A 27,785-nucleotide genomic window follows, 5' to 3' on the forward strand; every position below is an offset into this window, starting at 1 on the left:
TCCGATTTGTCTTTACATGTGCAAGCATTGACCACATGTTGTTTTAGTAGAAAAGTGGAAAAATATTCTCATTTTATTGAGGTAATTTTCTCTAAAAAAAAAGTGAGGTAACAATTTGCATAGTACTACACACAAATAGTAGAAGCTGATGATAAACTGTGCTTTCAAGGAAACTTTTTTTTTTTTATCTCTATATATATACAGCGTCCTCCCACATGGAGGTAAAATCTCTGGAGTGTGTGCTCCATTAAATACAATCAATCCCCATGTGCTGTGTACATAATAAAAAAATTGCAGGTGGTGTTGAATCAGGAATTGGGAAATACATTCCTCGGTTAAAACGTTTGGCCTATAAAAATAGATCTCCGTAGATAAAAAAAAGGGCACTTTACTGTCAGGGTTGGAACAAGATAACCTAAAAGTGGGGCTTTTAGGTCCTGCCAACGCCTGCCTGCATACAAACAAACTAGAATGGTTGACTTAGCAGGACTTACGTTTGTGTACCAGGCCAGGCTCTTTCATCTCTGATCAACTGAAGAAGTTACATCATTACCGCCATATACGAAAAAGTCCTTTCCAACAAAAGTCCTGGCCTACAGGGGCCGATCTTTGTCCTGAGTTACTCTCTGCGTGTAGAAGAGGATGTAGGCCTGCGCTCGGCACACCTCGTCCACGGAACACACGCTCATCTTGGAGTCATTGCAGTGGACCCAGAAACCTAAAAAAAAAAAAAGTCACACGTCACATGAGCCAGTAGAAACGGACAACGGAACAATTGGGGTTCAAATCTGGGGCTTATGTTGTTTTGATTGTATCTGCCCCTAGGTTCCATCTTACAAAACGGCGGTGCTTGTTTTAAAGTGCTCTATAAATATTAATGGTGGGAATATTCAACTGTCTCACGAGTCAATTCCGTTTTTTGGGTCTGCAATTTGATTCAGAATAGATTTTGACAATGATTTCTGCTTCAATTTATAGATGTGCAAAGAATCGTCATGATCTACTCCAGTCTGGTTTGCAAGATAGAGCTAGCTATATACTCCCTCAAAAATAATCCAATGCTGGTATCTATTTCACCCTGTTCCATTCTCACTGACCATAACAGAGTGGACGATTAAAGAAGTGACTTGTTAAGCTTGTTGAATGAACGTAGCTAGCTCAAGGCTAACGCACAATGGAAAGTGCCATTGACTCGCTAACACCAATTAGCGCGCTACTCGCGGCACTTTTATCACTCAAAAGAACGGCTATTCATACAAAACGCTTCAGGAATGTATACAGAGAAGCATCTTAACATTACCCACCGGCATATGCTCTACCTACGATGCAAAAATACTACTTTTATTGGCATAACTGGATCGTGACTTTTTCCTTCTACTCTCCAATGTGGCTACAACTTATCAGTGTATCATAACGCGCGGAACTACACTGCCCCCAAGTGGCCAAATCGTGTACAACATGAATAGCGCTGCCAATAAAAGCACACAAGGCCAAGTATAAAATAATTTATCTAAAATCGATTTGGGGACATTTAAAATTAATTCTGAATATATATTAAATGAGAATCGATTTATTTTTTTGGGCACACCCTTAATAAATATAGAGTTGAGGTAAGTAATGGGAGTCACTAACCTGTTTGTTCTTGTGTTTAAAATAAAAAAATTAAATAAAAAAACTCACCTCCCGCCGAGTTGTAGCAGTAGGCGGTGTAGTGGCCCGAACCGAAGCCTTTCCCATGATGCATCACCACAGCAGACAGCTCGTAAAGGAAGTGCTTGGCCCGGGGCGAGCCCGGCGCGGCGGAGGGCTCGCCGCAGCTGTACGGCTCCATGTTGAGGAGCTGGTCAAACCTCACATGGACGCCGATTTTCTCCCGGTGGTTCCGACCGGACCACCTGAGCATATTTTGTAATTATTAAAAGAAGCTATTTGGGTTTTTTTTCTCCCTCTTATTTAACAGATGAGGAGTCTGAAATGTCTGACATTTGGCGACGTACCTGAAGCGTTTGAGGTGGAGCCGCAGCACCTGAGGCAGCTTATGGATCATCAGCTGTTTTTGTGCTTCAGTGAGCAGGAACGCTTTGGATAAAGACCGTCTTCGTGTCGCTAAATTGAACACATTGAAGAAGAGGAGCATATTGAGTTAATCGTGTCTTGCTCAAGAACCACACAAAAAAAGCAAATAAATCCATCGTTATCAATGAATTTTATGGAATAAAAATGTATTTTCATGAATTTGGAGGTTTACTGAGAAGAGATAAAAATAAAAGGAAATAGTTGCTGATCCACTTTGGTGTACTGACAGTTGCAGCGGTCGCAGGCGTAGATGTTGCCCTCCAGCGCTTCGGTCTCGGTGAATTTGGCCAACATTTCGGTGAGGTGGCACGGGGCCTGCGCGGCCGACTCGCGGCTGCTGTTGCTGTGGTAGCGCTCGGGGAACTCCAGCGACAGGTCCCAGAAGGGCTCCACCGTGTTGGAGCGATGCTCGCAGGACACGCACGTCACCTGCCGGGTAAAAGATGGGAACCGGTCAACGTTCACGTCTATAAGTTGAAGCAGAAATCAAAATCGTCTTGAATCAAAAAATCAAAATCGAGACGTGAGACAAAGATTCCCACGCCTAATTTAGACTAAAGGGACTGCATAGAACATATTATTGTCAAGAAATGTTTGACGTGATTTTGTGTGTCACCTGGCTGAGGAGCTGCCCATGAAAGATTGTGTTGACCACGCTGAGGACCTGCTTGATGAGGCGTTTCTGCGTGTGCGCCACGTCGGCGCTGGGCGTGTGCGCGCCCGTGCTCTCCAGTTCCCGCTGCACCTTGTCCAGCAGCTCGCACAGGAACTCCTGCGCGTCCTGCTGCGCGTAGCCGCGGAACGCCGGGATGAGCTGCCACACCGAGTGCAGCATGGCGAACGGCGACACCAGCGCCCACTTGCCCGACCACATGACCTGGAAGAGCGTGTGCAGCTCGTGGCACAGCGAGATGTGCTTGGAGCTGGGTTCTTTGGGCTGGATCAGCTCCATGCTGCGGCCCCGCGAGGCGCCGCCGCTCAGCCCCGCCCCCGCCGGCTTCCTGTGGGGCGAGCGGGGCGAGGGCTTGGCCGCCAGCTGGCCGTGCACGGCCGACGTCAGCAGCTCCAGCGCCTGCGCCAGGTCCAGGCGCAGGAAGCACTCCCTGAAGACGTGCAGGTGGCTCAGCACCTGCAGGATGGAGTTCATGTAGCACGTGTTGCCCAGGTTGCGCAGGCCCGTCACGCCGGGGGTGACGGTGGGGCGCCGCTTCAACGGAGAGCCGCCCTCTTTGGTGGCCTGCTTTCGACGGGCGGCGGTTTGGCGAGGGGGCGTGGCTGGGGTTTTGCATTTGCCGGCAGCTGCAGAACGACGCTTGGATTTGGCTTTGGATTGCGTCTTTTTGACGCTTTTCTTCCTTGCGGCGGGAGATCGAGAGCGTGGCGCCGACGTCTTTTTGGCCGTTTCCGCCACGGCGTCCGACGCTCTCTGAGTCCTCCGACGTAAGCGGCGGCTCTTCCTCAGCGGGGCGTTCTTCAGCTGCTCCTGCAGTTGCCTCTTGAGCGCCCGCCTCCGTTCCCTGGCCTCCTGTTTCTGCTCCTCCTCCTCGTCGCGCCGCCTCTCCTCCTCCTGCCTGGCCTGGCCGCAATCCGTCAGCCCGAACCAGAAGCGGAAGACGCGGCCCATCAGCGCGCGGCGGCGGTGCCAAAGAGCGGTAAACATGCGGTCCTCGTCACGCAGCTGCAACTCGCTGGCGCCGCAGGGCGTGGGGGCGTCGGCGGCCGAGCGGAGGGTGCGCCCGCTGCGCGTGGTCACCTCGTAGCGTTGGCTCTGGATGGCGGCAAGGGTGCCGCGGAGCAGCTTGAGGTCACCCGTGTTGTTGTCGTTCAGGACGTAGTCGTCGCACAGGTAGCAGAAGACGTAGAGCTCGTTGACCTCCATGGCCAGCGGGTGGCGCTGTTGCTTGAAGTGTTGCAGGGCGTGCTCCTCGATGTAGCGGCCGCACGCCACGTGAGCGCAGCCCAGGCAGGCCCAAATGGACTCGCTAGTGTTGCAGTCCACGCAGTGCCACTTCTGCGGGTTGAGGATGGAATGATCCGGGGCCAGCCGCAGACGCCCCACGTGCTTGCAGCGGTCCATGGTTCGAAGCTGTCGCCTGCCGGGGCCGTGTCACGCTGGCTTTATGTCACCGTGGCGATGAGAAGAGACGCCCTCCCAGGGCATGCTGATGTCTGCCGAGGTTTAGAATACTTTTTTAGGAGAGAGATTGACCAACAAATTATTTTCACTTAACTTATTTTACAGCTGTGCTGTGACATTTTTTAATAAAAATATACTTTCGAATCCTACTATAAGTCTAACGTGCAAATGCACGACTGCCAGGTCGCCATGATGCACAAATATACGACACTACCATAGGAGAGGGAGTTGGGCACAACTTGAGCCACAACCACAACAGATGGACCAACGTGGCATTTCTATTATTATCGGCGGATTTCTTTATTATCTGGTTTATCTACATGACGTCAAATTGGTCGATAATTGCCATAGATATTATCGTGCATCCATAGTAAAGATATTTTTGGTCAAATTGTTACAGAGAGTACAAAGATTGAAAAAGCAGGGAGCAAGAGCCACACCCCCAATAATTTTCTCCTTGTCAGCAACAACTCCGGCCCAACGTCCGATAAACAACTTTTACGAGATGCAAGCTGACGCAACTCCAACGTTTCACTTGACTCAGCGACATTATACACTAGCGGGAGGCTGTTTAATCAGTAACTACTCTGCCAGCGGCTGGTTCATAGTTCTGGGTTTGAATCTGTAAATGACTGGCGACTAGTCTAGGGTGTGTTCCAGCTCTCACGCAAGTTGCAACCAAGTGAATATTTTGCCGTAACTGCCGACTCACCTGCTAGCACTATTTTGCTGGGAATTGGACGTGAACTGGGCGTTAGGGTTAGGCGATATAGCAAAAAAAATATATTAAAAAAAATAGATTTTTGTGTGTGCAGTCATTCTGGATGATTGCGATTTTTATCAAAGTAACGAACCCAAAAAACATTTATTTAAAGAATTCATTTAGTCAAAAATAAATCCTGTGCCAAATGTCCAGACAAAATTGTATACTGTACTGATTTTAAATCAAATTTAACGTAAACTTAACACTCATAGCTTGCTTATAATACCACAAGTAGTTATAGTAACTATTGTAAACACGTGTTAGCATTCTGCCACTTGTGCATGCTCATTTTTAACTATTCGATTTTTAAAATCGATTCATTGCCCAGCCCTAAAGGGTTAGGCTGGTAATGGGTCGGTGCCAAAACAAAAATCTTAGTGAAAAGAAACGGAAAGGGGTGAAGCGAGTTTGTTTGTTTTTTTAAACAAACTTTATTCAACAATCAAACATCAGGTACATCAAACAAGTACCTTTCAACAGGGATGAAGCGAGGTCGGAACCACGCACAACGGTGCATGACTCGGACCGGCAATTGACCAATCAGAGGTGTTCACGGCAAAATAACGCAAGCAGGAAAGTTGCCGGTCAAGGCAAAATATCCACTGCCCAGCCATAATGAGGACAAGTAAACCGACTGTGGAAGGACTGAATCGTCATAACCACGCAACAAATGCATCTAATGTTTGGGGAAATGACGCAGGCTGACGAGTGGCAACAAGTTTGAAAACAATTGCAACTAATGGGATGCGCTCCAGTCAACAATTTTAGCGCCTATTACGATGCAAGCTGGTATTTTCTCCTAAATCGAATGCAAATCCAGCCTGCCACTCATACACAAAATAGCAACAAGAAGAGTGCACAAAACTAGAGCTAAAGAAAAGCAGCTTGCAGTAAACAAACACTCAAATCAAGCGCCGAGACAGCAAAAGTGACGCAAACGATTGCATATTTTAAAAAATATGTCACACGCAAGGAGAACGTTGAAGTACGAGAGATTTCTACGTTTTGCCATATTATGTCAGTCACGACTGACTAGCCAGCATGCTAGGCTATCTTTAGCTGGGGTAGCTGCTGCTTAATGCCAGCAAATGTCGGCTCAGAAGCCATCATCACCGGGGCTCGTTCGGATCGGAGCCGGGTTAGTAGGCGAACACGTCGGAATCAAAAAAAGCAACAAGAAACATACCGAGCTTCTCTTCTACTTGACGACACTCAATGATGTGCTTTTATTACTCCAAGGAGGGTCGCCATCTTGTCAGCAGCTGTCGCGTGGTTGAGGGCAAGCGCGTGCACGAGAACTCACCTTTTTAACATTAGTTTACGTCATTCATTTTGTTTTGACGCTACAGTCATTTATTGTGAATTACACTTACAACCACAAAGCGACCAAGTTGTTGCCGCAAGTTGAAAGTATTCGTCCGCTCTCAAGAAAAATACGTGCTCTTTTTACTTGGTTAAAAAAAATATTATAAATGAGTCCAAAATAAAAACAAACACTGATCGACAAAATATTATTTTTCCTCGTTTTTATCGTTCAGCTAACTTTTGGGCCGAATACCTTGCAGTGACCCGTTTGAACACTAGACGGAAAAATACATTATCCGTAATAAAATAATTACCAAATCAAAAAAATTAAGTATTAGGTGTATGTTTAAGCATGCCATCTACGGAAGGCCAATTGGAAAAAAAAGAAAAAAAGTCAAACATGATTGCTTTGTAGAATTTATTTTTTCAAATCATTTCCACTAACATATTACTCACAAATATATTTAGTGATTGTCTAAAATAACTTGATCCACATTTGTTGGTATTTGTTTTTTCTAAATCATTTTCCACGAACCTTAGCTACGTGCCTAAGGCAATGTCAGCAAACCCACGTGCGGACAGTGAGAAGATTTCAATGACTGACTGTAAAGACAATTTTGCTCCATATGATGTATTTGGTTGTTACCAACATGGATGAGCCCCTCCCCCACCCCACAACTTGCTCTCGTCGTCCATCACCACACGCATTCAGAGACTTTGACTTTGCTTTAATGCAATGGAAGCCTGTGATAAACCCGGGGCTAGAGGATTTTCACTACCGTTCCATCCCACTCCCACAGCAAAAATCCCGTCCCAGTCCTGGACAACAGTGAAAGAAAGAGGGGGGAGAAAAAATCCTGTCCCGTCCCACTCCTGAAAACACTTATCATCCCGCTCCCATTCAGAATTACTCCCACTCCCACTATGGAATATTATTTATTTTTTGATTTTTTTTAAGTGCCCAACTGTGTCTTTTGCAACATTTTCTCAAACAGGCTAGTATTCATTTATAGCAAACTGCATAAATAACAACAAAAACAGATGCATCTCTTCACCAAACAGGCTATTTCTAAACGTGGACAAAAATTCAAGGCACTTGGTCGTCGCCGTCAGGAATGGCAAAAGCAGGGACGGCTCGAACGTTGCTGAGCAACGTCAAGTGCAACGAGTCCAAGCTCTTCTCCGGACCTGCCACGCTATCGATCGCCACAGTGTAGTCGTTGGCCTGAAACACGAACATGTCACCGTGACGTCACATCACCGCCATCACCGCCACGTCACACTTACGAGATGCAGAGACGCCAGCAGGAGCCTGCTGGCTTCAACGTTGTCCAAGCCGTGCACGACGGACGAGAAGGCGCGGCGCTGACCTATGTCGCCCAACGCCGACACGATCCTGTCGCCGTACTCGTGGATGTCAAACGGCGGACGCGCCTCCTGCTGGGGGGGAATGGCGTCAAGCGTGGGAACGGAGCGCACACGGAGGAAGCGCCGGTCGGGTTGCGCACCTGCTGAAGGACCTTTGGACGCAGCTCGTCCTTCCACGCTTCGATGCGGCGGGACAACTTGGTCTGCTGCGCGTAGTCTCGATATTTGCTCGCCATCTGCCCCTAAACGTGCACACGCAGATTTTGCTTTTCCGCCGGTGTGAGCCGTGATGTCATCACCTACCACTTGCTGATGCACCAGCTCCTCGTAACACCACTGCTCCTCTTCTGCAAACAAATGTTGACAGCTCACTCACTCAGCTCAGAAAACATCCTGCAATCTCAACCTACCTGGAGACTTGCCGTCATCTCCTGCAGCAAACACTTCCAGGTCCTGCTCATCTTGGTCTAAATCTACACACACACACATTAACTTCATTCACATTCAGGTGTGCGTGTGAACGTTTGTGTTACCCGGAAGGTTGTTCACGTCTTCTTCGACCCCCGCGTCCTCCGGCTCCAGAAGCATGCTCATCAGGTCCTCGTCTGAAATGTGAGCTCCACGTTTTTCTTCTTCCCTTTTTTTGAGGATCTTCAGCTTGCTTTCGAGGGTACTCCGATAAATACAGTTGAGGTCTGCAGTAAAGCAAAACGTCAGGATTTGATGTGACTGGAAGCTAAGCTAGCATTGTTAGCACTTCAGGGGTACCTATGTTGGTGGGTCCTCTTTTGAGCTTGTGTTCTGAAGGATCAACTGCAAGTAGAAGAAGAAGTGTTGACGTGGTGAGAAGATGTCAATGGAAGATTCCAGATGTGCACGAGTCTGACATATTTGATTGAACCAGATGCTGAAGTCCTGCAGTTTGTTCTTCTCTTTGTCGTCCAGACAGGCCGGAACCTCGTAAGTCTTTGCTAAAGCGACAAGAGGATCAGTCAAGTTTGGTCAAGTTGACCTGTGACCTGACCCCTCCCCCTTTCAAGGCATACCTAGCTTGAAAGGTTTGCCCTCCTCCAGTATGGCATACGGGTCATGAAATGCCCACACGTTCTGAAACAGGAAGTGGACAATGTCAACGCCATACAGTTGACACAAGAGGAGAGTTTGGTCACTGTACCACAGCGGGTGTCGCCGCATCCTCGGGGATGGCCCGCCGCTGTTTTTGGCTTGGAACCTGAACACAACACGCCACAGTTCAAAATAGGCGTGCTCTCTCACATCAACACACATACACGCAGTATGCCCGGGCCAACCTGCTGCCTCTCAACGTGCTCGTCGTCTATTTCCTGTTCCACTTCCATGCCGTCGTATGTAGGATGGAAGCTCTGCTCGGGACCGTCTGCCATGATTTCAAGGCCGCCGGTCACGGAGTCAACAAAACCTGATGTACACACACAGGATGTAGAAACATCATAGTATGTACATACTAGTGGTGCAACGGATCACAAACATCACGGTTCGGGTCCCGGATTTGCATCACAGATCGAATCCGAAAAAAAAAAAAAAATAGTACATTTATTTTGTAAAATGCTTTTTCCCATTTAATAAAAAAAAAATCAATTCAAAATGTCACGACTTTAAGTGCAATATGAGGCAGAAACATTGTTATTTTATACATGGTCCATGTGTAAAATAACAAGGTATTAATAGCTTAAAGTTGTGTTCCTAAAAGCTAAACGGCTATGTTTGACATTTTGAGTTAAATGTTTTTTTTCTTTTTTTAATGGGCAAAAGTGTTTTATAAAATAAATGAAGATAAAGTTCTATTTATCGACATTCCCTTCCTTTAAACACGGAGAGTGAATTACAAAGTAGTCTTGGTCCAGAATATTGAAAAATTATTTAAGTAAGCCAGGTACCAGCTGTCAAACTCATTTACAGCAACCAGCCAGGCACTCGTCGGTAATGCTAACAGCTAGCTGCTAGCCACTTACATCGGAGACCTCTGCCGTATCATTAAATGCTGGCATAATTCATTAGCGGTTGTTTAGCATCCAAAATTAGCTATTGAATACGGGTTCGGGATAGCGTTGTGTTTATGTATGTTGACGTCTAAAAGTGAAGTTAAAATAGCCATCACGCCACGACGTGGGCCAACTTTAAAGTAGAAGTCTATTAAGGCTATTTGCATTGCAATCAATGTATTATTTGGTAAACTTTATTTTGAAATTAGCGCGGCATGTTGCACACATTTTTTTTTTCCAATTAGCCAATCCACGGATCGTGCGCGATCCGAACAAACCACGGATCAATGATGATCCGTTGCACCGCTCGTAAATACTATATAAATGGTGCGTGTGTGCGTTACCAGCATCCTGTAGAAACATGATGGCGGTGGACTGCGGCATCAAGCGGATCATGCCATCAGGTCCCGGCAGGAAAACGTTCATGCGAAAGTCCTTTTGGCTGCACACCACATTGCCTTCGGCACTGACGCGGGCACACGCACGCACACATACACATGAAGACCTGGAGTTCACCTGCTGTAGGGGTTAAGAATCGATGCCCCACCTGATGAGAGGAAAATTCTGCTTATCTCGAATTTCAGAAGGAATCAGAGACACTGGTGGGAGAGGAGGCACCTTCACCGGCTGCAACAACAACAGCCACCGTCACCCGCAGCTCACGCAAATACGTGCATGTGTGTGTGTTTGTGAGAGAGACCAAATTGGCTTCTGGCCTGTCCAACCAGTCAGACTCGTCAATGTCCAGTTGGCAAAACTGCAACAACGGCAACAAGTGAGAAACGACGTCACTGATTTGTATATATGACTGGATAGCCAATAGGCCAAGACTTTTGAAGCCGCAAGGCCGCCATATTGCTCCTCCCAAAAACATTTCTCGGCATATGATCCGAGACATTTACTGTAGCAAAATTTGAGCACATTTGAGACAGTACTTAGTAGAAACTGCCTGATTTATGATATTTTAAATTTGTTAAACATAAACAAGAGGACTTCAGACATTTTACAACTTGCCTTGAATACATATATAAATTGCGCTTATTTACAGGAGGAAACTTTTATATTTTTTATTAAAGAAATATGCCTGTAATTCAACAAAAGCTGCCTCTGCCAAAATAAGGAACTGAGCGATAAAATAAAAAAGGGGGTGTTCAAAGCAGCACATACCGTCCACTTGTTAAAAAATAGTGGCCACACTGACAAGAACCCCCCCATTACTTAGAGCCTACAAGATGTATACATCTAATCTGTACGTATACTTATAGTTTATACAGTAGTCTGCTCGTGAGGTGGGAGGGGTAAGATGGCCGCCCTGTGGCTTCAACAGCTTGCATGGGCGTGTATGGGTTATCGGCTATCCAGTAATATATATGATCAGTGAACTACATTCAGCTGTTGACCTCCACGTGGTGCACTTCCTGTTTCTTACATTGCTGTCGTCATATTCGTCATCATTATCATCATCCTGGCACGCCACTGCACCGTCACCGCCATCCTTGCATCGCCTGTCAGCAGACAACAAAACAATTAGAGGAAGCGTCAAGGCGGACTTGATGTGTTGCTTACTTGTTGTTGCAGCCTCGGATGTAGTCCAACGTTTGGTAGACCAGATTGTGTAGCATCTCCACCTGCAACCACATAGTCGTCATCACAATTGTTAATTTGTCAAATTTGATGGTTCGGTGTTTGGCTTGTCACACTACAGGTGGCCGTTAGAGGGCACTATTGCTAATTTCAGCAAGGGTGGATGACTTTGAGCGAGCGCAAGACGGCAGGGCAGGTTCACCAACTCACTGATTGCTGTGGACGTTCCTATTGGTCAAGCAGAATCCAAGCGCTTATTGCCGCTGACAAATATATCGGTCAAGTGCATTTTCCAGCAAGTTGGCACGAAAAAGAGTCGCTCAGCACATCTGAGAAGTTCAGGTTAGTAAACCACTGTATATATACCAAGAAGTGCCTCGAGATGGCAACGTTGACTCAAATCCAAATTTGAGATCAGCACAGGTTTTGAGTGGAAGACAAAGATTAGATAAATTGGCAAATCTCAGCTCATCCTGTCGATTACCAGGGAGAGAAATTCCAACAGGGACCTCGCTCTCGAACATAGCATGTTCATGGGTACAGACGTACTGCAGCGGGATGTGGAAAGCTTTGTGATCAAGAGAAACAATGACGCAGTTCATTGAATGAACGTTGAATTCAAACTACACAAAAATAAAAATTTGGGTCAGAAATTAGTGTTTTTAGTGAAAGCACCGACTATAAAAAAAATATATATATATATTGGTGAAATAAAACCATCCTTCTTCAATGCTGATACTGTCACACAAAGAGAGTCAAAATGCCTTTAAATAGCAGGCAGGCAATATGGAGAACACTTACATTCACCTCAACATTTTGCTTGAGACAGTAAAGCAATCCGAGAGGCATTGTAGTGAGTGCACTTTGATTTTTTATTTTTTTCATTTTCCCCACAAAAAAAAAGAAGAAGTCATGTTTGGTAGAGCTTTGTGAGCCTCAATTTTTGTGTGATTTTGTGGTGAATGTTTCTCATTCAAGAACACTCCACCTTAAACTGAGTCTAGTTGAGGGCAGGTGAACATTTGAAACCTAATATCTAATAATCTTCCCATTTACCTTCTTGCTGTAGACGTGGGTAGAACCTTGGATGAGGAGCGCCGCCTCTGCAAAGTTCAGTTCAGTTATCCCTCCATCCAGCGAGATCAACATCTGGTCCAGCTGCAACACACACACACACGTGTTGATAACAACATCATGGTTGGTCGTCTCTTTGCGGTTAAATGTTGGAGACCTCTTCCAGGTAGTCGTCGAGCTCGGCCGCCACGTCGATATCCCAGTTCTTGGTGAGCTCCCTGATGGGCTGCAGCAGGTGAGCGAATCGGTTCTCCGTGAGCTCCATTACTGCGTTGTGCAGCAGGTCCACCAGTTTTTGACGACGGCGTCAGTGTATGCTACATACACAAAAGACAAATTTTAGGGCACATCGGGACCAAAAACCTCCAGGTGAATATAATCATTTTTCAAATCCTTAAGTGGATGAAAAATGCTCCCAAATTTGTTCCTTAATCATTTTTTACTTTGTCAAGTGGTAAATTTGCGAGTTTTTTCTCAGAATATTGACCCCACAGGTGCTCGCATCATAGTGAATTTTCAACGAAGACTTATTTTTAACTGCCTATTTTTAACGGCCTTGTTTTCCCCCTAGTGTAGCTGGCGCGTGAAAATGTCCACGTCGTTGAGGGAAACGAACAACAACAGGGAAAAAATTGACATACAAACCGATATCGAAGCTTATTTCAACAAAATATCACCTGAATTCTCAAATTAAACTGACACCAAACGCTTACTTCGACAAGATATATTCTGAATTCTCACAGCAAACCGTCAAGCTTCCCGGGCGAATCTTCTTCTACTCCTGTAAAGACTCTTTCCGCTTTACGTCTTGTAGTCAGCCAGTCACTGCCGCCTGGTGGTTATTTATCACATCGCCTGAAAATCGCTTCTTCGGTGGTGCTTATTCTGATTAGCGGTTGATGAAGCAGCTAAAAGGTGCACTAGCGCCATCCGCGGCCGTTTGTGTGTGTTTTGTTTTGATTACGCGCAGTCGGCGTTTGCTTAGCAAACGTTTCACGTGTATCAATATTTGTTCGTGTATGTATTTATGAAGTTCCGTTCGGTTGAGTTTCTCGATTGAACACATTTGAACCGTTTGTTCGTCGTTGGTGGGCTGGATCACGTGACCACGTTCCTGGAAAGTTCCTGGAAGAGCAGCTTTTATTAGAAGCTGCGCTCGCTGCCTTCTTTTCTTGCGTTTCTCGCATTAAAATTGTTTTGTGCGCGTTCGTGCTGGGAACAGCATGTCTGCGCAGGAAGACGACCAACCGTTGTCCAACGAGGCTACTGTGGAATAAAAGGACGGATGTGAACTTGACAAAATGCTGACGGCTGGTCGCGCGTACCGACGCGAGGACGTTTGGCGCTGCGAGGGTGAAGACGAACGAGAGCCACAGTGAGCAGGTATACACGCCACAATTACATTTGGGATTGTAGTATTGTGCTTGCTAACAGCTAGTAGCCTTTATTATCCTTCGACGGGTACCAGCCAATCCCAAAGGCCCCGGTTAAGATCCTCCAGAATTTTATATTCTAAAATATATTTATGAATGATTTTCTCTTCCCCCTACACACACACACAATTTAGAAACAGCAAAAGAACAAAATCCTGGAGCCAAACCAGACCATGCTGTCCTTTGTTTTGTTGTCTTGTTCATTATCTTTCTTAAGTTCTGTCAATCACTTTAGGAAGTCATCATAACCACTAATAATAATCACAATACTGGTGATGGTTCCCAGAGGCGTCCTGGTCCTCTGCGCTGACGATTGGACGTGTCTGTCAATGACCTGTCAGTCGTCCGAGTCTCCAGACACCATCGAGAGCGACCCCCCAGCGGACCCTGAGCAGAGGCCTGTGGCCTTGGCCATGAAGGAGCTCAAGAACGCAGGTCCGTCTCAAGCACGCTGGCACACGCCAATCAAACTCTTCAACTCAGCCCAATAAAGTGCCTTGACATTGTTCCGGCCCCGTTGTCCAAAGTTTTATTTGAACGTGTTTGCACACAGGCTGGTACTGGGGCACGCTGACGGCCAACGAGGCCAAAGATGTCCTCCGGGACGCTTCGGAGGGAACCTTCCTGGTGCGGGACAGCTCGCAGAGGGACTTCCTGTTCACCATCTCCGCTGTGACGTCGGCGGGGCCCACCAACCTGCGCATCCGTTACGACGGCGCCAAGTTCAAGTTGGACTCGGTGGTCCCGGTCAGGCCTAAACTCCAACAGTTCGACAGCGTGGTGCGCCTGGTGGAGCACTACGTCCAGCTGTCGCGGACCGCCGCCGCCGCCGCCTCGCCACCCAACGGGACGGTCCCCCTGCTCCTCACCCGACCCGCCTACGCCGCCGTGCCGCCGTTGCAACACCTGAGCCGTGTAGCCATCAACAGGAGTGCACGGCGCGTTGGCGACCTGCCGCTGCCCAACAGGCTCAAGGACTACCTGGCTGACTACTTCTACAACGTGTAGCACGTCACATAGTGGGCCGGTGCGCCACTTTTACGCGTTCATCCTGAAAGGTGCTTTTCTACTTCTTCCTGGGGGCTTAAACGGGTGGTTCTCAAGATTTTTGGGCTTTCCTCACAATTCTAACAGCAATTAAACACAACTACCATTTTTACCACATAACAGAAAACACAAAAAAACAAATAGGTTCCAAATAGGGGTGTTAAAAAAATCGATTCGGCAATATATCGCGATCTTACAGTGCACAATTCTCGAATCGATTTTTAAACATCAATTTTTTATGGAAATATTCAACAAAACGTCTTACTTAGGGTTAGGGTTCACACTTAAGCATTGAAAGAATGTTCTATTAATGGAACATTAAACCTAAATATTTTATTTCAGGGCTGTTCAAACATGAAACAGAGACAGTAGCTCAGTTATGAGCCTGAAGTTTCAGATAAATAAATACATTTTCATACAAATCTTACAGTGTGCATGTATGTACAAGTATGTTCTAAATTTGAGTTAAAAAAATCGCAATAATCAATTTATAAATTTGTATCGTGGCATCGAATCAAATCGTGACCTATGAATCGTGATACAGATCGAATCGCCGGGTACTACGCAATTCACAACCCTATTTCTAAATAAAAGCAGCAAATAATTGACTTCATTTTTTAAAACAATGTGAAAAGCAGAAAGAAAACATAATTAAGCAGTGGATTTGGTAAAAAAAAAAAAAAAAAGTGTTTCCACTAAAAACAAGAGATGTACGCAAGAACTTTTTTTTTTTTTTTAATGATACGACATAATTTATCGCAAATGATTTTGCGCACCCCGAAGCTTCGTAGTCTGGGGAAAGAGCCAGTTTGAGAACCACTGCAGTAAACCAACCAGAATGTCAACGTGTGCGCTGGCGCTGGCGTCGGTCGGTCCTGCTGTTTCCCTCAATGCAAAGCGCACGCATTCCTGTGGCCTCCATCTTGGCGTCACGGGCATCCGTCCGTCTCAGGTAAATAGACTGTGATGCGGTCTTATTTTGAAGGAGAATTTGCTCACTTCCTGTGTTTTTGTACATTTTCCTGATGCCTGTCAAAGTATTTATTGATGACATCACACTGAACGATGATGAAGCATGTTAATGAATTCCTGTTGACATGAATAAACGTTTGTTGTGACTCGTAATTTAAGGATTTTCCTAACACTGGTTTATTCAAATCAAACTTCTATTTAAATATGGCGGACAAGGCCTCAGGACAGAAAACAATACTGCAAAGATTAAAAAGTTATTTTCAGAAACAAAATAGGTGTTTTTAGCTGCTAAGCGGCCTTGTTTCTGGTCGGACACAAACACGGCCAAAGCAGCCTCGACCCGCTAACCATGGCAGTAGAGGAACCGTATGCCACACAGTGTGCCATTTTTGGGCCGGCGAGACACACAAGAATGTGAAAACGCCGCGAAAAACCAATGTATTCAAGTTAAGCACGTCTAGCAAGTGGCAATGCAAGATGGCCACCGTTGGCTTCACTTCTCGCTACTCTCCTTCTGTGTTTGCGGGTAATCACGTGATGTTTGACTACGGAAACTCGAAGAGCAGACTCGCAAGAACATATATTCATTAGGTAATCTAATGTAACAAATTTTTGCAATACTGGTGTCGCATAAAATGAAATATTTGGATGGGTTACATATTACATACGTTAAGCCTTTTTATAATACCTGCGCTCCTGTGGGCAGCTGTTTACTAGTCACGTGACTTTTCTTGTACTACGGAATTTAGCAAGGAGCTCACTCAAACCTCACAACAGTTACTTTTAACTTATTTACTGTTTTTTACGTTATAATGATTATGACAACTTTAAAACATAAGTGTTATTTAGCATAAACTGCTCAATTATAACATGTTTTTACTTCCATCACGCCGTTTACAAATGTATTACCATAGTTATGTGTGGATTAATTTTAAGTCTTTAAAATGTAGGATCACTACATTTGCATTTTGTGTCGTATCATATGTACGCCAATTAAAGGCAGATACGACAACGTGGCCGCCGCCACAGCAAGCAAACCGGAATGGTCGCTTTCCTGTTTTTTTGGATCTGGCCTCTGATTGGTCGCGTTCGTATCTTTGGCAGTTGGCCTCTGATTGGCCGTTTAAAGTTGTCGCACCTGTCTTGCCAGCCCAACTTTGGGAGAGTTTGTTTGGCCGAAAGTGGGCCGGCCAATCGCGTGGGACGTCAAAGATTGAGGAAGGAAGCAAGGAAGGAAGCGTGAAAAGTGCGCGGATGCTCGGCCCGTCTTACCTGCACGTTCGCAAGGAGCAACAAGCGATGCACGATCTCCGTCCCACCGAGCCCGCAACTTGAGCGAAACTTCAAGTCTGTGTGCACAAAGTAGTTCGAAAAACAAATCCTGTGTGCTCAGCCATGGCGTCTGAAGTGCAGCTCAACAGCAGACAACTTTTGGGAGTTGACATATGCGACGATTTGGTCAGCTCGGACGCCCCCCAGCAGGACGACTTCTCCGGGTTCAAGCGGTGGATCAGTCCAGGCAGCTCTCCCGCTGGCTCCCCGCCACGCTCGCCCTCGCCGCTGCCCCCACCTCGGACCGATGACAGTGATCCCGACGCGGCCACCCCGAGGACGTCCATCGTGGACTGCCTGCTGGTGGAGCTGTACGACACGTACAGCGGCAGGAGGAACGTGGACAGCTGGGACAGCAGCACCGAGGCGTCCGGCCCGGATACTTTCCAGAGCCGCTGCAACGCCGGCTCCGGATTCCTGCAGGAGCTCCAGGAGAAACACACCAGGAGACACCAGGTCAACTATTTGGCCCGCAAAGGTGAGCGACAACAAGAAATGCGTACTGACCTCCACTTTTTTACTTTATAAGTGTGCATTGTAGTTTAGAACTTATTGCCCTTGTCCTTTGTAAATGTGATAGTTTGAGAACGCCCATGTCTCAGTTATGATTCACTCATTATTCAATAGGGAAATAATTACGGTCATGTGCAAAGGAAAATACACTGTCATGCAACGCAAACAAATATAAAAAGATTAAAAAAAGCGCAAAAGACTATTGCAATATTTTTTTTCTATTAGTATGCATGCACTCTAACAGTCTGTTGATCACACATTTTAAATATGCAAATATTTAAATAAATTATGATACAATTCACAAAGCAAATAATAAAGATGTTGCGAATGCACTGAAAAACGTCACAAAAACAATAGCCTTTGAACGAAATAATTGACAATTCCGAGCTTATATCACATATATGTGACATCTCAAAATGGCAGTCTAATGCTGCATACGAGGAGGGCGGGGAGTCAGATGAAAGACCCCGAGATCACTGATAGAAAAACAACATTTACACAATTATAAAAATGTCTACAGTACGTCTATTTATTATGACATTTAGTTATTGGAAGCAACTAACTTCACGTAACCCAACGTCATTTGGACTGACTGCACATCAACAACAACAAACAATTTATCGATAATCAGCCAACTTTGTTGTTTACATTTGCCTACAACGCTTTGAAAAGTGTGACAATCCGACTTCTAACCTTCCTCAAATGCAGCATTAACTCTTTGTTTCCTGTCTTTCACGAGTGGACAAATTGACTAACCCAGGTGTGTCTGGCCATTGTCGTCATACTGAGGTCAAGCACACCTGGATTAATCATCTTGTCCACTCATGAAAGACAGGAAATGAATGAGTGGTATTGAGTTCAGGAAGTAGTGGATTTGTGCAAAGAGCCCACTGACGAGTATTTAAAAAAACATTTATAAAAAGCTTGTGGAAGACTTTTGGACAGTATTATCGGCATTTCCTCTCCCCTCCAGAGCCCCAAGAGCTACGCGCCATCATCCAAGAGGTCAAATACCGCACGAGCGTCCAGTCGGCCAAGCTGATTCGCCAGCTGAGGCGGCGAGACCGACTGGTGCACAAACTGCAAAAGAACTACGACATCATCACCGCCTGCCTTCAAGCCGTCTCCAAGAAACGACGTAAGAAAAGGTTTATCACAATCCTCTTTACCAGCCAAGTATTTGGGTTCCCCACAGAGGATGCGGATCTAATTGGGACAAACCACGATAAAGTGGGCGGGCCTGAGGAGGGGACACTCCTGTTTTAGCTGACAAAATCGCTACTGTGATGTCACATCATACCATACTCACTATTGTTTCCAGAGAAGAAAAAACAGCTATGCAAAGTTAAAATTAAGTAAAATGTTTTTTATCTGAAAATGAAAACCAATCGGACGTTCATCATTAAGTAACTGATGATCAAGATCGTTATCAGGCTCCTTGCAGAGATTGCTGATGAGCTGATCATTTGAATCAGGAGTGTTGGAGGAGGGAAAGATCAAAACCATACACCAGTGGTGTCCAAACTCGGTCCTCGGGGGCCGGTAGTCCCGCAGGTTTTGGATATTTCTCTCCTCCAACACAGCTGAAGCTCATCAGCAAGCTCTACTAAGCCTGATAACAATCCTGTTGATTGAAACAGGTGCGTTGGAGCAGGGAAACCTCCAAAACCTGCGGGACTACCGGCCCCCGAGGACCGAGTTTGGACACCACTGCCATACACCGTTGACACCTGTGCTTTAAAATCAATGGGAATGAGCCAAGGTTACTTTAGTTAACTAAAACTAACAAAAAAACAAAAATTCAAAAAACAATTTCGTTAACAAAATAAAATAAAAACGAAAATGCTTTTTAAAAAAAACAAAAACTGAAACTACATTTTATGTTTGAAAAAAACCCTATAATTATAGCAAAAATGTCCTTTGTTTTAATCTTTGGTAATCAATTTAATTCATGAGCCTTTGGGGATGATTTATTTTGATATTAACCAGAATAAGGACATTTGAAAGTGTGTCACATAACAGTGACGTCATCGAGCAGCAGCCAATAGAAAAGCACCTTCAGATGACGTTCTCCCATGGTGTTTTTTTTAAATATTGCTCACAATACACACTTTAAAAAAAAAACTAAAACTAAGCATTTATGACTATACCTAAAGCTAAGATAAAAACCTAACAGAACCACCCTGAAAACTAATTAAAACTAGCAACATTAAAAAAAAAAAAAAAAAAAAAAAAAAACGAAATATAAACTAACTAAAATTATTAATTCCAAAACTATAATAACCCTGGAATGAGCTCACCCTGAAGGTGCTTTTCCTCCTCCTCCTCCTCCTCCTCCTTCCTGCATGCATCCTTGCACCTCCTCCCGATGACGTGCCCAAAACACACACAAAAAACAAAAAAGGACGAAGAGGAGGAAGCGTTGTTGAGCATCATCCGTAGCAGTATAGTAGCACTCCTCGATTTAAGCCTTAATTCGCTGTTCCACACCGGACGCTTGGGGATCTAAAACAACAACGTTTATTTATTTATTTTGCGGACGTGACATGGAGTCGACGCTATAACATCATGAGCTAACTGTACCTCGGACCATGCGGCAGGAGCGCCTCGCCGGCGCCTCCGCCGTCTCCCTGGCCGGCAGGAGGCCTCGGGCGGCCGGCCGGCAGCGGCAGCAGGCATCGGGCGGGGTCGGCAACATCATCAGCAGCGTGCTGAGGAAACGCAACAGCATCTCGAGGAGCGCGCCCAGGCTGCTGTGCACGCTCGAGCCAGGTGACGTGCACGACGGCCATTATTACCGATAGTCAATGATGCCGTGAGGTCACCGAAGACAAGCATAGCGAATCATATTCACCTGTACAGAATACATACATTGATTTTTTTGGGGGGAATCACTATAGCCTACCTGTATAGTTTTTACCAAAAAAAAAAAAAATCATTCTCTACGCCCTATTTCACCACAAAGGTGGATTGTTGTTGTTTTTTTTGTTGAAATTTAGCAAATTAGACGTGCCGGTGTACCTAATGTTATGGCCGCTGAGTAGCGTTAATCTTCGCGTGATTGACAACCGAAGTGGGCGTGGATTTCGCTTTAGTTAATCCTCTCCAAAAGCTCCGAGTAAGCAGTCAACAAGAAAGACAGATCTGGGAATAAAACCTTGGAATGGCGGACAATATCGAGGACGAAGCGGACGAGATTCAAGCAGGTTGCCCGACTTTTAGATTTCATCATGAGGGCGAAACAAAGCTTGAAAATGATCGTCGTTGGAGCGGAACCTTATCTACATTTAAATTTCCGCATTTTTAAATATTAGTCCTTGTGATTTTCGTGATTCGGGTTAGATTTCAATGTTAATATAAATTTTGCGCTGCGACGCAAAAGTACAGCGACATTTCCGGGTTATTTGCGCATGCGCAAACAGGCCAACAGCAGCATCTTGTTTTCTACGTCACTTTTGTTTTATATTTACACTTTAAATCCGCGTTATCAGTTTATTTGTATTGGTTTTAAAATGTTTTTTTTTCTTCTGAACATGTTAAAGAATCATTCTACATATGTAATCATAAACATTTACATATGTGCATGCTGTAAGTAAAGAAATGCATTTAATTTCCCTCTCTAACTTTCTCTGGGATTGTTTGTGCTGGCAGGAGTGGACACAAGACTGAAGTTTACCATTGAACCTTCTGTTGGGAAGAATGGATTCCAGCAGGTCAAAATGCTTACAAACATCCCATAAACATACATAAAGTTTAAGAGTGTGATTGTCCAAACCATTTTGGTTTGTTTACAAAAATCAAGAGAAAACACAGCAAATTTGCCATTCGTATTTGAACTTTTCTCATCTTTGTCTGCCAACACAAATAAATAAAAAAGGCAACAAAGGGACTTCATTTAGATTTAAGTCACTTCAATTTTAATTAAGAACTATTCTTTCTTCATCTAGACATCGCTGTAATAAAATCATTGGTTGAAATATTTTGAATTTATAGCAAATGTTGACTAAAACAAAATTTTACAGGGATATTTACTCGGTATCTAGGTAATATAGATGAAGCTGATGAAAACAATTTATACATTTTCCAATATTGTTGACTTAACTGATCAAATGTAACCGATTTCTATACTGTGATTTTCAGCTGCTATACAATTAAGTGATTAAATTGCAATTCGTAAATGATTCAAATTTGATTACATCAACCTAATATAGCAAACTGCACAGTTACGTTTTTACATACAGGTTACTAGTTATTTATTTTATAAATATGTTTATCCCAATCAAACTTTTTATAGTGTCGTGTTTTGTGTGCTGCAGTGGTATGACGCCCTTAAATCTGTGGCCAGACTTCCGACTGGCATTCCCAAAGAATGGAGGAAGAGGGTGAGTCACATGTCCCACCATGCATCACACTATGGACATGAACATGTACTCACCACTGTGTGTGTGTGTGTGTGTGCGTGCGTAGGTGTGGCTGACGCTAGCTGACCAATACCTCCACAGCATCTCCATCGACTGGGACAAGACCCTCCGTTTCGCCTTCAATGAGCGCAGCAATCCAGACGACGACTCGCTCGGCATCCAGATCGTCAAGGTAATCACAGCGGCGATAGGTTCAGGTCCTCGATGATCACAGGTGGTAAAAGTACTCAAAACGCTTTTTTTTTAGTAAAGAGTCCTCAGAAAAATACCCAACATACTTGAAGTATTTACACATCTCACCTTCCAGGACCTGCACAGGACAGGCTGCAGTTCTTACTGCGGCCAGGAGGGGGAGCAAGACAGGGTGGTCCTGAAGCGGGTTCTGCTGGCGTACGCCCGCTGGAACAAAGCGGTGGGCTACTGCCAAGGCTTCAACGTGCTGGCTGCGCTCATCCTGGTGGTGACGCAGGGTGACGAGAGCGACGCGCTGAAGGTGACCTTGACGCCGACCTCATGATGACATCCAATGATGAGATCGGCACACATTTGTGATGATGATGTCATCTGCAGGTCATGATCTACCTGATTGACAAAGTGCTGCCTGAGAGCTATTTTGCCAACAACCTCCGCGCACTGTCAGGTACACGCACACACAGAGAACTCCCCCCCCCCCCCCCACATGAACCTGCATATTGTCTCCATCAGTGGACATGGCGGTGTTCCGAGACCTGCTGCGCGTCAAGCTTCCCCGCCTGTCCCAACACCTGCACCACCTCCAGAAGGCAGCCAATAAGGAGGCGGGAGGTATGACGTCATCACACAATGTACAATGTGGTTTCGCTTTGTGTTGCAAGCCAAAATATCCTGTCAACGTGGCGTCCGCCAGGCAGCTACGAGCCGCCGGTGACCAACGTGTTCACCATGCAGTGGTTCCTCACCATGTTCGCCACGTGCTTGCCGGCGCACACTGTGCTCAAGATTTGGGACTCGGTATTCTTCGAGGGCTCCGAGGTGCTCTTCCGCGTCGCCCTCGCCATTTGGGAGAGACTCGGAGAGTGAGTGCGGCTTTTGGTCAGGGTTCGCCTTCGAGTCCCTCAACAGAAATTCCCAATTCTGTTTTGTTTCTTTCGTCCAGGAGGATTTTTTATTGCCAGACGGCCGACGAGTTCTACAGCACGATGGGTTGCCTGACTCAGGAGATGCTGGACCACAACCTCATCGATCCTCCTGACCTCATACAGGTGAGAAAGAAACTGCAAATACGTACTGTAACATTTTCAACAGCAAGGCGGAAATGTCTTTCAGGAGGTTTACGGCATGGCGGCCTTTCCGTTCCCTCAGCTGGCCGAGCTCAGGGAGAAGTACACGTACAACATCACGCCCTTCCCTACCTCAGTCAAGCCCAACGGAAGGTGGGAGGGGCAAAAGCGCTCGAGCGTGTGCCACTTAGGCCTTCTGCTGACGGCTTTTGTGTGTCGTCGGCAGCGGCTGGGAGAGCGACGACGAGACGGCGGAAGCGGTCGACGAAGACGCGGTGATGTCGGCGCTCGGCTGTTTGGGGCCGCTCGGGGGGCTGCTGGCGCCAGAGATACAGCGATACCACAAGCACCTAAAAGGTCAGGCGGGGTCAACACGCAAACCTCACTTTTTTTTTTAAAAATCTGAAAACATGAGAATGACAAGATAACAAGGGAATGCCGTTTGCATCCAGACCAGCGAGCCGAGCAGGGCAACATAGCTGAGTTGAGTCCGGGCGCGGTGGGGGGAGGAGCCAGGGCGGAACACCAGGCGGCCATCAACAGCATGATGATGGAGCGCATGAGCACCGACATCCACGCGCTCAAGAAGCAGTACGCTCGCATCAAGAGGCGGCAGCAGCAGCAGGCCACGCAGCTTTGCATACGCACAGGTGGGCCAGAGGGACGGGATGACACGGGACGGGGGAGGGGGGTAAAAGAGGGGATTTGACGCCACATTTTGACTTGTAGGAGCCCACATGAGCACAAGTCCTGGATTTCTGCAGCGCAAACGCAGCCACGGCGACGGCTGCCATCAAAGTGACGGTATTAACGGCAAACTCAGGGTTGTGGTCTTAATCAAAGTGCTTTAATGACGGCTTACGATGGAGGACCAAAAATTCTGAATCAAAAAAGAAATTAATGAATAAAAGTGAATATAAAAAATAATTCAAAAATGTTATACCTTTTTTCATTTATTTATATATATATATATATATATATATATATATATATATATATATATATATATATATATGTGTATTTAATTTTTGAATTATATTTTTGTATTTAATTTTTTAATTATATTTTTACATCCAATTTTTTATTTTCACTTTTATTAATTTTTTTATTTTGGTATTTTTGGTCCGCTGTACGTTACACTGCAAAACCTGAAATGACTACTATTACTTGATTTAATTAAATGATCTGCCAATAGAACAAGAAAATTTAACTTTAAATGCTCCTGCACAAAACCTGCTTGCTTAGAAGTAATACATTGGCATATTTTTTTTACTTTCTGATATTAAATCTTGGTCAGATTTGAGTTTTTGCACTGTAATTGCGATCACTATGTCGACTTTTCTCCATCTGCTCTAACTGCTGATCACTAACGTGCTTAGTCCCCTGAATGAATGCGTTTTGCACACGGTTGTCCATTAACCAACCTTGCTCCGCTACTAGACGTACGTGAATCGCAAACATTTTGCACTTTTCAGCTTTTGGGTGAAATTGCAGGATCAAACTAAAATGCATTTTACAGGTGGACGTCCACTTCTATGCCTTTCTGTGATTCGTCTACTCTTTCTGTAACTCTGTTGCAATTTGCTGATGGCATTCTGTGGCCACTTCCTGTTAAAAGAAATGTCTCCATCCATTAGAGGGGAAGTCAACCCAAAATAATAATATGTTATATGTGAGCTCACTAGTCGAAACACGATATTCTGATTAATATTACGTTTGTGGAAAATGAGGTAGGCAGCAAAATCCATCCGTTTTTATCCATCTCAGGAGGCGGCCATTTTGCCACTTGTTGTTTACTGAAGATGACGTCACAGCTCACTTCTTTTTTTGAAGCTGAGCTGTGATTGGTTGTTACCTGAGACATGAGCAACTGTGATGTCATTTTTAGGTGGGAAAATGGCCGCCTTCTGAGATAGATAAAAAAGGGTGGATTTTGCTACTTGACTCATATTCCATTAACGCAATATTAACCAGAATGCCATTTTTAGACTAGCGGGGCTGCATAGAACATATTAACCCCCCCCCCCCCAAAAAAAATGGGTTGACTTTTTGTGAGTATTCTAAGAAGAATTAGCGTCATACTCTTACTTCAATTTCTCACTCCTCACAATCTTCCAGACAAATGTCCGTCCACCCGCGTCCTGCCGTCCCAACTCAACCCTTCCAGCACCGTCATCAATCATCTACTTCTGGGTCGGAAACCCCGCGGCGCTTCCAGCAACATCCCTTCCACCGGACCAGGCGTCCGTCCTGCCGCTTCATCCCACGCTCGGGGCTCTCCGGCGAGGCAGTGGTGCGGCTCGCGGCCCTCCGACGGCAGCGTGTCTTCGGCCAGCTCCGCAGGAGGCGCGGGCTCACCTTGGCGGGCACACGTACGAGCTCATCGCAGGAACGTTGCCCGGGCTCGAGCCGAGCTGGGCTTCGGAGATTCCGAGGATGTTGATGAGGAGAACGGGAAAACGGAAGACCGAGTCGGTGACGGTGTTGCCGAGGGGAGCGTCTCCCGCGAGTGTGAGGACGCCGCAGAGAAGGTTTCCACAGAGGTGGACGCCAGGCTGGGCTCCATGGACCTGGAGGACAAACCTCAAAATGGGACTTTGGATACCCAGCTTGTCCCTCTTCCATCTTCAGTCCCGCAGGACGACTCGTCAAGTACCGAGGGCGCCGACCGACAATTCTCCGCCATCGCGCCACCTCACACAGACGGCCGCCTCACATCTTCTGCACCTTCCACTCTGAGTCCGTCACCTTCTCCGGTTTCCACCATAACATCCGCCGAGCCGTCGTCCTCCCCCACGCCGCCCTCCACGCCGCCGCAAAGCTCCACTCGCCACACTGCTTCCTCCACACCCGTTCAAGGGTTCTACAAAACGTCCTCCCCGTCCACGCCGTCCCTCTCCTCCATCGGGTCCTCGTCCCGCTCTTACGTTCCCGCCTCCCCGTCCATGCCGTCGTTCTCCTCCGTGGCAAAGCCGCAAGTCTTCTCGCCGTTCCCGTGCGTCAAGCTGCCCAGGAAGTCTGCAGCCGCCCGAAACCTGGGCTTGTACGGCCCCACGTCCCGGACGCCCGCCGTCTGCTTCCCCCAGATGAGCCGCAACTGTAGCAGCGCCGCCGGCACCACCAGGAGGCGCTGAGAACTTTTTCCACCAGTCAGTCACACTGTGTTGCCTCCTGGAAATCGCTTGGCTAAGAAAAGTTCACAAATAATTGTCCCCTCGCCTATGCAGGTCCACGCGGATTGGACCGCCCCACTGACAAGAACTGAAGCATCACCGCGACCACACTTGCCCACCGCACCGAAGCCATCCACTTGTTTCTATGCCAAGAAGATAGAACAACCGAAAGTTGCTGTTTGAGACGCACCAAGAAACCAAAATGCGTATGCGTGCATCGCGACTGTTCAACACCGCAAGGAATGTAAACACAAATAAACGAAAGATGGAAGTTCATGTTCACAACAACATGTTTGGATTTCAGAATCTTTTTCTGTCTAGTTTGAAAGCAGTATAAAAAAAATGAAATAGACAAACCGGTTTAGAGCTATTATGAATGAAATGTTGTTTTTTTAAACTTTAGAACATATATTTAAAAATAAAATAAAACAAGTTACAACACAGCATAATTGTACACAAAAACAGATATTTTAATTTAAATTATGATTGCTATATTGTGAGCTTTTACTCATCAAGAGAGTTATACAGAGTTCTTTATTATTTAAAGATTCATTTATTCTGGTTAACCAAACAGTCCTGGAAGAAAGAAAATGCTGAAATTGTTTGACAGCTATGAGCTAAATAATTCAAAATGTCTCCAACAAGTAGGCTAACATTTACAGACAAGGTGATATTTTTCATTAATTTTTTCCAGTTATCTACTAACCTGCCATGGCTATTTGAAAAGTAATATTAAAAAAAAGAAACTCCACATTATGTGAAATTGGGTAAAATTAGTTTCTTTGTAAGTTTTATTTAGGGAATTTTTAAGTTAAGTATTATGCAACTAAGAGGCTAATTTGAATGAAATATTTTACTGAAAAGTATTTTCAAAGAGCAACCAGTCAACTCCAATATAATAATTTAATTGAAAACGGTACACAGAACTATCAAATTAGACTGAACTGGTATTCTGTTTTTTTTTCTTAATACAAAGTATGAAATAATATAACGTTGACACTTAACATTGATTCCCTTCAGAGTTCAGAGGAAGAGAAAAGTAACATTGATTGATTTTGACGTTTGAACTCTTGAACTGTACATTTGCGCTTGTATATTGTACTCTGGCGCCCCCTATTGAAACAACATAGAAAAAGCAGTTGTCCTACTTACGGTACATGGCGCCTCATGTTACTGATGACAGCTGCACTTTGGCCACTGGAAAAAAAAAAAGATACAGTAACCAGATTAGTTACACAAAAGTTGATGGGATTCTGCTTCTTTTTGAGTTTCAACAGCTCTTTTGAACACTCACTTTGACTTTTCTG

The 27,785-nt window shown here is 45.5% G+C and overlaps 4 protein-coding genes across 14 annotated transcripts; 2 read left to right on the forward strand and 2 right to left on the reverse strand.

Moving 5' to 3' along the window:
- Positions 1-23: 23 nt before the first annotated feature.
- usp44 (ubiquitin specific peptidase 44) lies at positions 24-6,572 on the reverse strand. Of its 2 annotated transcripts, none has more exons than XM_077543421.1 (6): positions 6,163-6,572; positions 2,693-4,245; positions 2,304-2,505; positions 1,998-2,106; positions 1,681-1,895; positions 24-718 (listed from the first exon to the last, which is right to left on the reverse strand). In XM_077543421.1, exons 2-6 carry the CDS (start codon positions 4,151-4,153, stop codon positions 594-596), a joined length of 2,112 nt encoding a protein of 703 aa, XP_077399547.1. In that variant the 5' UTR covers positions 4,154-4,245; positions 6,163-6,572; the 3' UTR covers positions 24-593. The 2 variants fall into 2 exon arrangements, with proteins under 2 accessions (XP_077399547.1, XP_077399548.1); XM_077543422.1 differs by having other exon boundaries at positions 2,693-4,263.
- Positions 6,573-6,685: 113 nt separating this feature from the next.
- ncaph2 (non-SMC condensin II complex, subunit H2) lies at positions 6,686-17,224 on the reverse strand. Of its 4 annotated transcripts, none has more exons than XM_077543426.1 (19): positions 17,053-17,224; positions 12,486-12,645; positions 12,311-12,412; positions 11,237-11,298; positions 11,100-11,175; positions 10,371-10,427; positions 10,218-10,297; positions 10,015-10,136; positions 8,960-9,087; positions 8,824-8,880; positions 8,696-8,756; positions 8,537-8,620; positions 8,418-8,462; positions 8,183-8,344; positions 8,060-8,122; positions 7,953-7,996; positions 7,790-7,891; positions 7,569-7,718; positions 6,686-7,506 (listed from the first exon to the last, which is right to left on the reverse strand). In XM_077543426.1, exons 2-19 carry the CDS (start codon positions 12,591-12,593, stop codon positions 7,369-7,371), a joined length of 1,641 nt encoding a protein of 546 aa, XP_077399552.1. In that variant the 5' UTR covers positions 12,594-12,645; positions 17,053-17,224; the 3' UTR covers positions 6,686-7,368. The 4 variants fall into 4 exon arrangements, with proteins under 4 accessions (XP_077399552.1, XP_077399549.1, XP_077399551.1 ...); XM_077543423.1 differs by lacking the exon at positions 17,053-17,224 and adding an exon at positions 13,070-13,213; XM_077543425.1 differs by lacking the exon at positions 17,053-17,224 and adding an exon at positions 13,042-13,103.
- Positions 13,213-15,938, forward strand: socs2 (suppressor of cytokine signaling 2). Of its 2 annotated transcripts, none has more exons than XM_077543430.1 (3): positions 13,213-13,711; positions 13,997-14,196; positions 14,315-15,938. In XM_077543430.1, the coding sequence occupies exons 2-3, from the start codon at positions 14,037-14,039 to the stop codon at positions 14,767-14,769; spliced, it is 615 nt and encodes a 204-aa protein (XP_077399556.1). In that variant the 5' UTR covers positions 13,213-13,711; positions 13,997-14,036; the 3' UTR covers positions 14,770-15,938. The 2 variants fall into 2 exon arrangements, with proteins under 2 accessions (XP_077399556.1, XP_077399557.1); XM_077543431.1 differs by having other exon boundaries at positions 13,219-13,711; positions 14,048-14,196.
- tbc1d30 (TBC1 domain family, member 30) lies at positions 16,939-26,766 on the forward strand. 6 transcript variants are annotated; one of them, XM_077543407.1, is made up of 16 exons: positions 16,939-17,590; positions 18,599-18,763; positions 21,277-21,338; positions 21,942-22,007; positions 22,093-22,218; positions 22,354-22,539; positions 22,617-22,686; positions 22,752-22,850; positions 22,933-23,101; positions 23,182-23,287; positions 23,352-23,458; positions 23,532-23,662; positions 23,758-23,955; positions 24,035-24,109; positions 25,424-26,454; positions 26,533-26,766. In XM_077543407.1, the coding sequence occupies exons 1-15, from the start codon at positions 17,176-17,178 to the stop codon at positions 26,437-26,439; spliced, it is 2,991 nt and encodes a 996-aa protein (XP_077399533.1). In that variant the 5' UTR covers positions 16,939-17,175; the 3' UTR covers positions 26,440-26,454; positions 26,533-26,766. The 6 variants fall into 6 exon arrangements, with proteins under 6 accessions (XP_077399533.1, XP_077399532.1, XP_077399534.1 ...); XM_077543406.1 differs by having other exon boundaries at positions 25,424-26,766; XM_077543408.1 differs by lacking the exon at positions 24,035-24,109 and having other exon boundaries at positions 16,940-17,590; positions 25,424-26,766.
- Positions 26,767-27,785: the final 1,019 nt, after the last annotated feature.

The sequence above is a fragment of the Vanacampus margaritifer genome, chromosome 15 (genome assembly GCF_051991255.1).
Source record: "Vanacampus margaritifer isolate UIUO_Vmar chromosome 15, RoL_Vmar_1.0, whole genome shotgun sequence".
NCBI lineage: Eukaryota > Metazoa > Chordata > Actinopteri > Syngnathiformes > Syngnathidae > Vanacampus > Vanacampus margaritifer.

Bases quoted from the DNA above. Each gene is read 5' to 3' on its own strand.
- usp44 (XM_077543421.1), bottom strand. From the start codon at position 4,153: ATGGACCGCTGCAAGCACGTGGGGCGTCTGCGGCTGGCCCCGGATCAT. The intron at 2,107-2,303 runs GTCAGTACACCA...TGTTCAATTTAG, and splicing joins CGCCTGCGACCGCTGCAACT to CGACACGAAGACGGTCTTTA. The intron at 1,896-1,997 runs GTACGTCGCCAA...AAATATGCTCAG, and splicing joins CTCCACCTCAAACGCTTCAG to GTGGTCCGGTCGGAACCACC.
- ncaph2 (XM_077543426.1), bottom strand. From the start codon at position 12,593: ATGGAGCTCACGGAGAACCGATTCGCTCACCTGCTGCAGCCCATCAGG. The intron at 11,299-12,310 runs GTAAATGGGAAG...ATGTGGTTGCAG, and splicing joins CCCACGTCTACAGCAAGAAG to GTGGAGATGCTACACAATCT. The intron at 8,463-8,536 runs GTCAGACTCGTG...TTCTACTTGCAG, and splicing joins CATCTGGTTCAATCAAATAT to TTGATCCTTCAGAACACAAG.
- socs2 (XM_077543430.1), top strand. From the start codon at position 14,037: ATGGTTCCCAGAGGCGTCCTGGTCCTCTGCGCTGACGATTGGACGTGT. The intron at 14,197-14,314 runs GTCCGTCTCAAG...GTTTGCACACAG, and splicing joins GAAGGAGCTCAAGAACGCAG to GCTGGTACTGGGGCACGCTG.
- tbc1d30 (XM_077543406.1), top strand. From the start codon at position 17,176: ATGGCGTCTGAAGTGCAGCTCAACAGCAGACAACTTTTGGGAGTTGAC. The intron at 17,591-18,598 runs GTGAGCGACAAC...TCTCCCCTCCAG, and splicing joins CAACTATTTGGCCCGCAAAG to AGCCCCAAGAGCTACGCGCC. The intron at 22,851-22,932 runs GTATGACGTCAT...GGCGTCCGCCAG, and splicing joins AGCCAATAAGGAGGCGGGAG to GCAGCTACGAGCCGCCGGTG.